The sequence below is a fragment of the Gouania willdenowi genome, chromosome 13, assembly GCF_900634775.1.
Source record: "Gouania willdenowi chromosome 13, fGouWil2.1, whole genome shotgun sequence".
NCBI classification, from domain to species: domain Eukaryota; kingdom Metazoa; phylum Chordata; class Actinopteri; order Blenniiformes; family Gobiesocidae; genus Gouania; species Gouania willdenowi.
This window is the reverse complement of record NC_041056.1, coordinates 12,956,830-12,969,146: the sequence shown is the minus strand read 5'-3', so window position 1 is coordinate 12,969,146 and position 12,317 is coordinate 12,956,830. Positions and strand designations below refer to the sequence as shown.

Genomic DNA, 12,317 nt, shown 5'->3' with positions numbered 1-12,317 from the left:
ATGAAGCAATAATAAATATTTTTGCGTAATGTAAGCATATTGGTCCACTCTTATGTTTATTAGAGTATTATAAAGTTGAAAAATATAAATACATTTTAATGTGCAATCAGAACAGATACAAAATATGCGATTAATCATGAGTTAATTATGGATGTTGTGCGATTAATCGCAATTAAAAAAATTAATCGTTTGACACCCCTAATATTTTAATTTTATATGTTTAAAGAATTTCTTTTTTTTTTTTTTTTTGCTGAATTTTGCATGGTGATAAATTAAGAAATGTGCAGTTTGTTTTGGTCTAGGAGTTCAAGGTTATAAGAACAAAAAATATTAGTTCAAAAAATTCTTAAAAATGTAAATAAAAAAATAAGAATCTGTATTTTCTCAGAAATTTTATCGCTTTGCATTCAAATTGAAAGTTTCAGTTACATCTCAATCTTTGAGTTGAGCTTTGTTTAAAAAAGAAAAATCGGGATTTGAATCCAACCGTTAATTGAGTGTATCCTTACACCCTGAGTCTCCCGTCATTAATGTCTTGTGTATTTAAACCTGTGTACCCATTGTGCATGTGCTCCACACAGGTTTTAATCAGCTTGTTTTTTAAATTAGCTCATTTGTCACTGTTCAACAAAGACAAAAGCAAATAAAACGGTAAAGTAATTTAGATGATGATGGAATGGGTGGTCAGTTACAGCTGTAGCCCCGCTCTGTTAAAGCAATACCGAACCATAAGGAAACATTTATCTGTGTTTTGCCTCTGCCTGGCACTGCTTGGCACGCAGGTGATTTATCTGAGTGGTTAGTGAATTGCTACCCTTCAAGAATTCATGATCATAGCAGTAAACCTGCTATAGGCTGGATACATAAAACATATTGCTCTGCAGGATTCATGGGATGTCTGATGAAATGCAACTCTTCCTTCTTGTTGTCAAAGTCCTCCTCCTCCTTTTCTTTCCCTCGTGACGTGATATAGTTTTGGCTGATGTTTACAGTGCTTAAGCAATCAAGACTTGCAATTATCTCGAGTGCTCTGACTCTTTATATCCAGGGTGCAGTTTATTCAGCGGATCCCCTGCAATGCTGTAACAACATATTGAACACATGAACTTACTCTGTAATAATATCCCCATGACTCCCATTGGGTCACCGTGTCTCCATTTAAGAAATGAAATGTGGTGATTGAGTTTGTGCAGACTTTCCCTCCATGAGGACCAGATAAGAGAAACAAGGGAGATATCAGTGAGTCCTGCAGTGTGCTACGGTATCTGCTGTGTTCAATCTGTCGAAGAAACAGATTATATTTCCAATTCACATTGTAAGCTGCTAGACTTCTGTAACCTGAAGTGTTTGCATAGAACACAATAGATTTTAGCTTCATTCATAGCCGTGCCAACAGTTGTGTGCCAATGCCTTAAGAAGTCATGTGCAAGGTTCTCACCAGGAATTTTTCACAGCATGGGGGGGGCAAGCGTGACGTGTGAGCAAGCGACACTGGCGTGGACAATTTTGAAATGTATAACTGAGGGCCAAATTTAGTGAAGTAAAGCTAAAGTTGGGTTTAGTTTTGTAGTTGTTGTTTTTAGTTAGTGTACTTACCCATATATATATATATATATAGGTCCTCCACTAATAAATACTCACACACACTGTATATTATCCACTGTTATCCAGGAAGTTTACTATTATATGTACCATAGTATATAGATAGGGATGGGAATCGGAAACCGGTTCTTTCTGAGAAAGAATCCGATTCCTAGGAATCGTTTGTTTGCTTGCCTGTCAATTCCGCTTATCGGTTCCTCTTATGTCGCAAATACATAACGACAAACTCCTCCACATCCTGTATATTGTGCGTTTATGCTAGCACCAAGTGAAGCTCCTTCCACCATATAGTTGTTTGCTTTTCACCGTGGAGAATCCACCTCCTCCACCTGCAGCAAACTTCAGCAAGAACACACACCTCGTCGCCAGCTTATGTCCTCATAACAAGTAATCAGACATGGGAGACGGACTGGTACTGATCGTTGTATTTGGTTTGCTGCCTCTTTCACACGTTCACACTTGGCTGATGACGTCACATGTAACAATGGGGACGGCGTCTCTGAAGGTCCATTTATAGAAATATAAACAAAGGCAATTAACTAGAGATTTACCGTTTAAATACATAACAAAGAGTGCAGCTGTACTTTTGGTTAATATGTTTTTTTTTTTTACAATGTAATTTAAAAAGTAAGAACAATTAGTTTAAACTGGCAAATAATGGACATGACAAATCATGAATGTAGCAAAAATGGGTAACACTGTAGTTTAGGGAAAACCTATTAATTAGGGATGTAACGATTAATCGTAAGGCAGTTAAAAATCGATTCATAGGTATCACGGTTGATATCGATTTTCTGAAAATTGAATCGCAGTACTTTTTTTTAACCAGCAGAGTGTGCTATCCATAAGTGTAGGCGGCGGCCGGAGCCTGCTAATACTGTCTTTCTGGCCACCTTCTACTCTTAAGTATGTTGATAAATGATTCATTACCCCTTTAGCACCGAAAGAATATCTGTAATATTACTTGAATATCTGTAAAAGTCACGTTTTTCTATTAGCTCTGTCTGCTAGCATAGCTTCTCTTCTTCACTGCAAGATATCTGCATGCCAACTGACCACTGTGTTACCAGCGCCCTCTGCTGGTCCAAACAAATATGACGTAAACCAGTGCAATCACGGTTTTTTTTTTTTTAAAGTCCAATTGTTCAGGCACAAAATACATTTTCAGTTGCACTTTTAAAAGAAAAAGAACTATTATGCAGTTTTGCATTGTTTATTATAGAACCAGAATTTAAATTAATAGGCTTCATTTTCATTTGTATTATTCCTTTATTTATTTAATTCAAGATTTATTTTTAGTTAAATTGCATTTTTTTAATAGTTTATCAAGGGGTTCTTTTGACAATGAAAAATAAAAGGAAAATAGTACAGTATTTGTCTACAGTCCCATTTTGTAAAATAAATCGTGAGAGAATCGTATCGTGAACCCAGTATCGTGAATCGAATCGTATCGGGAGTTGAGTGAATCGTTACATCCCTACTATTAATCATTAATTAGTTGCTTATTAGCATTAGTAGCATATTAATTACTTCTTAATGCCTTATTCTTATTAATGCCTTATTATACACTTAATGGCAGTCTCAGTCCAAACATGTTTAAAAAAAAAAAAAAAAAAAATTCTTTGTTTCTTGAAGGCATCTGGTGACCTAAACATACTAAATAGAGTTCATAAAATTACTACTGATGTATATTTCATATGCTAGAGATTTATTAACATGTTTTCTGGTTAAAAATAGTGTGTAAATTTGTGATAATGTCCGAAAACATGCATGTGAGGCATTTCTGTGAGTTACTTCAAGTGCATCAAAACAAAAAACTCTTTAACTGCTCAGTGACAGCGGAAACTTAATTAGTTCCACAGCTATTGGTTTTTGATGCACTGCAACTCAAACTTGCAAAGAAAAGTTTTTTATGATAGGATTTCCTACGGTGGCTGGGAAGTGTCAGGTGAATGCATTTACAGAAACGAACACAAATGCAAACAGGTCACAACACGAATGCAAACCGGCCACAACGGAAGTGTTTCCGACGGACCGGTATTACAGTAGGACAGTCGGTGGTCCATCGGAAACACTTCCGTTGTGGCCGGTTTGCATTCCTGTTGTGACCTATTTGCATTCGTGTTGTGACCTGTTTGCATTCGTGTTGTGACCTGTTTGCGTTTGTGTTTGTTTCTGTAAATGCATTAACCTGACACTTCCCAGCCACCGTAATTTCCACGTCACGCAACATCAGCAAGATCGTGATTCAGAGGAGGTTGTTGCATTGCTGATATTCACGAATTCAGTTTTCAAATTTCCAATTCTAAATAAATGAATGATACTTACAGTCGTAGACCACAGTTAATGAATCACTGCTTAAATTTAGAAATTCCAGAATACATTTTTGTTTTTTCTCTAACAATAATTGAATGCAAAGATTGCAAGGTTTTTAGTTTTGATGACTCACAAAGATCTGTGTTTTGATGGGCTTCTACATAATGTTTTACTAAAAAGGTCAACATTGCCTGAATATCATCTGAATGATAAACACTGCTCAGTTCATCCATTTAATTTGTATCACAGGTTTGAGCTAAATGACGCCGTGTGTTTTTGTAAATACACACACTAACAAAGCAGATTCCCGCACTGAGGCTCCTTAAATGTCCAGCCACATTTTTGCTTTAAAGTGTAATTTGAATAAATCTGCTCTGTGTCAGTCTCCAATCTGTGCAAGCTCAAATGAGGAAAGTGGATTACTCTGTCACAGGATAATGCAGATTAATCTGGTAAACACAATCTCTGAATGATACATATGGCTCGCAGGGGTGGAGCTAAAGCTCTCCGTTTTGGGTGACAGAAGAACGCATGTCTTTTACGTTGCATAATTAACCCCTTTATTTAACACCATTGTTTTTACTTAGAGCTTCAACAATTACCAGTTGTATGTATATGCTTGCTTGTGGGACAAGTGGTATGACAAAGACTGTTAAAGTTCTTTCTCTTTAGATTTAGATATGAGAAATCACATTGTTCTTTATTCTAATTAGAACACATGGATGGATCTTATTTGTGTCTACGAACATGACTAGATCATTTTTCCATTAAATGTCTTCATTAAAACATAATGTGAGCAGGTTTGTGATGCTTTAGTGCTGGTCTTCATGTGAACTTTTGCTTAAACCTGGGTTAAAGCTTGAAATTGTTGAATGACAGAGCCTCATTTACTTTTTATTTTGGGATTGTTCTATGCATTTTAACTCTTGAGGACAATCACAGCAATAAAGTTGCACTTTTGACAATATATTTGATGTCTGCAGTCATTTTTAGGTGCATTGAAAAAAAAAATCTAATCGAAACTCAAATTTTTCTTTAAAAAAATTGGAGATATTTTTTTTTAGGCAAAATCGCCCAGCCCTAGAAATAATAATAGAAATAAAAGACTTTTTCAGCTTGTGTTGCTTCTTTGTGTAGCGTCAGCATGCCTTTTGATCATGAAATGAAGCTCCACTAATGGGCAGTCATGCTTGTTCTGGTTATAAAGATGAAAGAAGGGGTGGCAGCTGGAGAAAATCCATTGAATGTTCTGCTGAGTCAGGTCAACCCACCTTTGAGTCACCGAACCTGGACGTTGGTGGATGAACGCCAGGTCTAGTGGCGCTGTGAGTACGGCTCATCTGAGCAGCAGCAGCTAGAGATGATCAATGGAACTCTTTGGCAGCTCTTTCATAGTGCACTATGGCAATGCCACCAAACACTCACTAATAGATGCAGGTGACAGATGATGGTAGGCCTGTAGGAGGCTGATGAAAGAGAAAAGGTTTTCTCCTCACACAGCGAATGCTATTACACCCAAAAGCAAAGTCGTTTGGATTGATTTTTTCAGTCGATCTTTTTAAATACCCAACCAATAATAGTTTGAGAAATACTGGCTTTTCCTGTGTGCTCAGCAGAAATTTACGCTTGGAAAAAAGTTAATCTTTTTCAGTGGAACTTGAAGAAACTGCTTTTTTTGTTGGCAGGTGTCCACGGAGTGAGAGAGGAGCCCCGGTTTGTGACGGCACGCGCTGGAGAGAGCGTGATCCTGGGGTGTGACGTGTCCCCTCCCCTGGACGGCCAGCAGCCCCCGTACGTGGTGGAGTGGTTCAAGTTTGGAGTGCCTATCCCCTTCTTCATCAACTTCCGCTACTACCCTCCTCATGTGGATCCAGAATACACAGGTAAGACCGATGGGAAAGAAACAAAACTGTATTTTATGCTTCATGGATTTAGTATCCAGTATCTGAATCTTTAGTCAGTTTGATGCAAACAAAGTAAATCCACAAAATTCTTTCGTTCAATGCAGCCAAAAGTCACCCACAAGCTAATGATGAAACATGATCACAATGCCTCACTATCACATACTTTGTAATGGTGGCTGAAATATAGATGCACACAAAACTAATTCGTAGTGTTTTAGTACTCGAGACTGGTCTTGGTCTTGAGACCAGATCTTAAAGGTCTTGGTCTTGTCTTGGACTTGAAAGCATCGGCCTTGGAATGCCCAAACTCAGGATTTTTTTGTCAAGACCGGCACTGATTTCTGCAAATGGATAAATATCTTGAATCTTTTTTTTGTCTGTCAAATGTATTTTAAAGAAACTAAAACTAAAGAGAGATTATTTAACTTTAACTGTTCAACCCTGTCATGGTTTTTGAAATAGATCTTTATAGCCTCGGTCTTGGTTTGGACTTGGTCTCGACTCCCAAGAGTCTTGGTTTTGTCTTGGTCTCGGGCAAGTTTTGGTCTTGGGTAGTGTGGTCACACTACTAATTCAGGATGTAATGATATGAAAACTAGAAATGACAACCTGTTTTTAAACTATTTTAAACTAAAAGGTAAATTAAAATGTTATGTTCTTATGACTATAAGCACCTCAAAAGTTTTGCGTTTTTCTATCCTTTCTGAGGGTCAAAATCCTTTTGCTAGGGTCAAGGGTCACATAAATTGATTGCAAGACCCTTGTGGTTAGGGTTAGTGAAGTATATGTAACTTCAATGAGCTATAAAATCAGGCCTGTTCGGACTGTTTTTATGCAGATTAAGCCCTTTTTCTGTCCATCCACCGCTGTCCATCTACTAGATGTGTTTCTTTGTTTACCACAAATGCCAAAAATGTTGGATAACGTTTGAAGATTTTTAAATTGAAGTGTGTTTTAAATAGGCAGTGGCTATCCGTACAGTTGCCGTATTAATATACCGACATTTTATCCGTACGCTTTGACCCTATTTGGCCAGTTTAGGTCACGTGATAGGTCAGTCATTGGCCAGTTTAGGTCACGTGACTAAAACTAAACCTTTCCCTAACCCTAACCCCAATCATAAAAATTGTTGCGATGTTGGGTTATAACCGAACCCTAACCCTAAACCGAAGACGCTACGTACTTCGGTTTACTTTAAGGAGCTTAAGTGGGTTTTTTTCACAAAAATATTCTGGCATCTTGTAAGGCCATGACTCTGTGTTTGCCATATGTTGGAAACTATGAGGTCAAAACACAGAAATCACCCCTACTGACTGTACTAGTTTACTAAAATGGTTTTAAATCTCTAAATATAACATTGCTTTCTATCCTTGGCGTTGTCTTCTTGTCACTCTCACTAACAGTCAATTGAGAGCCTCATTTCTCAGAACTCACGTAGCTTTGTGAAACGCATCTCTGTGTTTTCATCAGATCAAGGACAATAGTGATGACACATTACAGCAGCAACATGACGCTGCTTCCCTAACTAACAATATTCGATCTGTAATCATGCAGACTTTACTGCACGCTCTGTTGACGACCTAATTATGAGCCTCAGGCTGAGAGCACAAACATTTCTGACGATTCCACTAAGTAGATTGCCACACAAGCCCTCTTTGACTGAGCTGGCTGACCTGCAGTTTACATTATGATTCGCAGTGTTTTTACTCACAAAATAAGGTACTTTTGAAGTGTTTGGGTTCAGGTCGAGGACAGCACCAAAGGAAATGTCCTGTAAAAAAAGAAAATTTCTTTCGTGCCATCAACAATGTCAAGTCAGATCTGGGATGCTATGGCGCAGAAAATGGGAACAAATATTTTGAAGCCACCAGTTTGGACTTTGGACTCTCTAGTCAAGTCAAGTCAGGTACCTTTTAATTGTTGAGCTTATTTTAAAACAACAGACATTGACCAAAGTGCTGTAAAGAGGTTATAAAATTTGCACAAAATCAAACTGGCAACCCAAAATGCCAGTTTTCAGTCCGGGTTAAAAGCCACAGCATATATGGGTTTTTAAATGAGTTCCCTAGTTACCTATTGACCTAAATGTGTTGCAGTTATTACAGTGAAGTATTTTTGGTATATAAGAGTAGAATAGAGAGTCTTTATTCATCCCGCAGTGGGGACAGAAAGCAATAGGAAAAATATACATATTTAAATAAATAAATATACATATTTACAGGCAGGCGTAACCATTTAATAATCGTAGTACTGATATTTGCAGCAATGCAAACACTTAATTTTGACAAAAGTCTACAGAGACCCATTAGACTGGACAATGCTGGAAACATTGCATAATTGCAAAGAGATGATAGAAAAAAAACTAAGAAAAAAAGGAAAACCAAAGTGTATTAGAGAACCCTCAGAAATGAAAACCTTTAATTCCCATTTTACGTTAAATGTAAAAATATGGATTACATTCCGTAGATACAAAGCAAAGCGTTTTTTCCGTCGCACTTCTCAGGATCAGACACATTTAAAATCTCCCTCTGCTGGATGAGATGGGAGAGACTGTGTCTGATTACTTTACAGCGGGATATTGGTTCTTCTGATGTTGCTCAAGTGTCTGAGGGAGACGGCGAGTTGTCAGAATGAGGTCAGCATTATCTCTTCCTTTTCCCACCTCTTTATGAGGACAATACCCTCTGCCGACCTGGTAATATGCTGCGAAATAAATGAGGAATGAGGCTTGTTCAAACGACTGAAACCTAAATGTACAAGTGTCATAACTGTGGACTGTAGTTTTAATTCATACGTGTGGTATTCTCTATAATTCTCCCTACAGGCTTTTCAAACACTGCAAACATCCATCTTCTTTTTTTCTTTTCTTCTTGTGGCTGAAGTTGACGCTGCATCTGCTCAAACATTTCATTGTTTACTTAACCTCACGGCTAGCTGCAGGCTTTGAACGAAGAAAAGTTGTTTTCAACAGTGCCGTGTTCAGTCGGACGCGAGCCGGAGGCCTTCTGCCATGTGGCATCACGTCCATTATTCTGGGAATTAGTGGGGAACAGATGCAAAAGAACATGCCCAGTCTCATTACATAGATTAAAGTGTATCCTGGGGATTGTATGTGCGTAGTGACAGCGCGATAATGACACTGGACGGGAGTTTAGGAGACACTCCTCTGGGTGCTTAATGGGTTCATGTGGTCTCTGAGCTCATTAAAGCTTTTCCCATGAATTTTTATCACTTAGTGTGAATAAAACCAATAAAAAAAAAAGAGTAAACGTGGGATTATTTCATCAGACAGATGTCTCAATGGCAGAAATCCTTATCTGTGGATACTGTGAAGTGTGAACTACATTATTCTCAAATTAGGCCCTGTTTCTTGCCATAATAGCTGGTGTACTGTACCACCAAGATATGAGTGATAAAGTGCTACCGCTGGGATTGTTTGACCAGTATGTTGCTCAGGTGTTTGTTTTAAAACCTTGGAATCATTTTGCCTGTTTTGTCCTGCAGCAAAATGATAATTAAAACATTTAAAGATATCTATTTTTGTGCCCCCGTCCAGCAAAAGAGGCGATCAATAATTCAGATGCTTGAGAGTGCAGCTTGAGAATTTCTTCCCTTAGATCTTCCCACTTAGGGAAAAGCTGTTGGCTAAACCACACCATGTCTTAATGAACACCAGATATAGCCTGCAGATGGAACATAAATATTATGGATATGTAGGAAATGTGGAGTTGAGGCTAAATGATCCATTTACACTGTGTGGAACCAAAACAAGCATTTTTTTTTTTTGTTATATTTGAATGTTTTTTTATTTGGAGACAGACATACAGTTTCAAAAGCCCTTGCATTGATCTTAGGGTGCAACAAAACAACCACATTAAAGCAAATATCAAACAACTCTGATTAGTAGGGATGTGAATCTTTGGTTGTTTCACAATTTGATTTGACTCGATTCCGATTCTTAGGCTCACGATTCGATTCAAAATCAATTCTCGGCTTAACCGATTCTCGATTAAAAAAATTCTCAATTCAAAAATGTATACAATGCAAATTATGGCATCAAAACAATACAGTTTGTATAAGAGAATTTTAAATAAATTGATTCCAATGATGTAATCACACAAAGGCAAACTTAAGACAAACATTTATTCATGCTAAACAAATAAAAACACACTCTCTTTGTGCTGTCGATGTAATGCATTGTAAGTTGGGGTCGCTGTTGTTTCCTGTTGGGATCGTGTCATAGACTGTAAATGTCTGGGTGAGTTTGTGTGTTTTGGCCTACCACTGTAACCGTAGTAGTCGGAAGTCGCCATCTTGAAAGCCCACGGCCTACTAGTCTCTACTAAGTTCTTGTATTTAATGAATGTGCCTGTGTGGCATTTTGCATCAGCAATTTTAAGCCAGAATTGTCTTTTTGTTTGGACTTTATTATTGACTAAAATATCGCCTATTTTGAGAAAAAATATTGAGTTGAATTTTGGTCCAGCCCCACAATGTGTGCAACTAGCACAGCAGATGAGCTGGCCTTTTTTCCTAGGTTAATGCTAATGCTAGGTTATTGCTAATGTTATTGCTAGGTTAATGCTAATGCAAATGCAAGATTAATGCTAATGTCTGGCTGATGCTAATGCTATTTAATGCTAACATTCATTTATGCTAATGTTAGCTATTGTTAATGCTAACTAATGCTAATTCTAGGTAAATCTAATGCTAAGCTAATACAGTGCGATGCGGGCCAGCACCTGAATCCTCACTTTCTTCAGGAAATGTAAATATTCTAGTTTTTTTATGTAAAGATGATAATGTTAATACATGGCTGTTAAAACCAAAGAACGATGTTGAGCTTTGATTGAGTTCGGAGGGAGTAACAAAATGTGACCAGTCCTCTCTTTTGCTCAGTGTGTTAAAGTTTATTTTGAACCTGGTCAGTGTTAACTTTTTCTCTTTATATCCTCAGTATCTAGCACTCAGAGCGTTGGTATCTTACAAAGCTTGTAATGTGATCTGAACAAGGTGTTGGCGCCCCTGTTTTCACAGCCGACAGAACGCTGCACTGTGTAAGTGGCCTTTGCCCCGAGGGCTCGTCCTGATGTGGATACAGTGCTGTTCACTCTGTTTACTACTGAATCTTCTCACTCTTTGACAAATGGCAGCTGAGCTTGACCCCCTTACCCTTCATGCCAACTCAACACTTCAATGCCTGGGTAGAAGACGTAGACCTTAATCTTTCAAGACAAGCGTCTGTTTTTTTTTTTGTTTTTTTTTACTGCAAGACTACATTCCTCACTGTGCTCTCCTCCGCTTTGTTGTATCGATTTTCTGTAACAACAAAAACGTCAGTTTTACGTCCAGCAAACTTCAGTTTGGGTGTCTATCTATCTATTGCCTTCTAGCTGCTGGTAAAGCAGAAATCTGTGCATCCTCAGCATCAATCCATTACCCTGACAATCAATCTGAAGTAACAGGCAACAGCACTTCAAGTACATCAGCACATCAAAGTTGGTTAAAAAAAAACACTCAGTTTGGAGAACACGTGTCAGGCATCTGCAGCAAACGTTTGAGTCTGCTGGGGTGTCGGAGGCAGCCATGTGAGCAGCAGGATGCAGGCTAGGAGACGGACATCTGAGCAGTAAAGGTTTCACTAGATCTGCTATCCTGAACATCTAGTCTCATCCTTAACGCTTTCCAATTTTGCGACGGTTTACAATTTCACACTTAGGCTGTGTCTGAATAGTTCCTCCTATCTCCTTTCCTATCCACTGTTACTTAACCCTCGGAAGTGTTTAAGTGGTGTCCATGATAAAGAGCATTCACATTTTCTTTAAGCTGAGGAAAGGAGGCTCAATGCTTCCTTTATAACCTCCTTTAGCCTAGGGAGCACTGATGCATCCTTTACCAAAGGAGACGAGATAATGCTGACCCGCAATTCCTTGCGGCTGCCAACATTTAAAGGGACGTGCACACTCGAGCGCTTACGGAAACTCACGATGATCGACAAGGGATGAAATCATGTAATAATTACCAATGCAATAATATGCCTTGAACAACTTTAAATAATCTAAAACCCATATCATATTATTTGTAAGGCATATTATCAGATTATAACTGACATAAAAATGGATCAGAGACATTTTTAGCCACATTTCAGAGTGGAAGGTGCGTGTGACCAACCATTCTCAATGTGATGTTCTTTTAGTTTCACTTTTGTTCCTCGTAGCCTGGTAGCCTCTTTTCCCTTGATTTACATTCAAACCTTGTGATTTTTGAGATTATATCAGCGGAAAGTGTTAGAAATGTGCTTTTAGTAGTCCATTTTTGGAAATGTGTAGTTTTTTCTCCACGGCAGACACAACAATGTCCAACCGCGCGATGGCCAATGGCCATTGGACATTGGCCATTCCCTAACTCCTCTCCTAACAACTTTACTTAACCCAGTGACATCATTCATGGGGAAAAGTGGATAGGAAAGGACAGAAATTATTTCTGTGAAGTAGA

The 12,317-nt window shown here is 38.2% G+C and overlaps 1 protein-coding gene across 5 annotated transcripts in view; it reads left to right on the top strand.

The window, feature by feature from the left end:
* The window catches only part of igsf9ba (immunoglobulin superfamily, member 9Ba), a 91,614-nt gene that overhangs the window by 16,631 nt on the left and 62,666 nt on the right, over window positions 1-12,317 (top strand). For all 5 annotated transcript variants that reach the window (XM_028464395.1, XM_028464393.1, XM_028464394.1 and 2 more), the window contains exon 2: window positions 5,604-5,801. In XM_028464395.1, coding sequence (XP_028320196.1) covers window positions 5,604-5,801 — 198 coding nt within the window. The remainder of the gene's footprint in view (window positions 1-5,603; window positions 5,802-12,317) is intronic.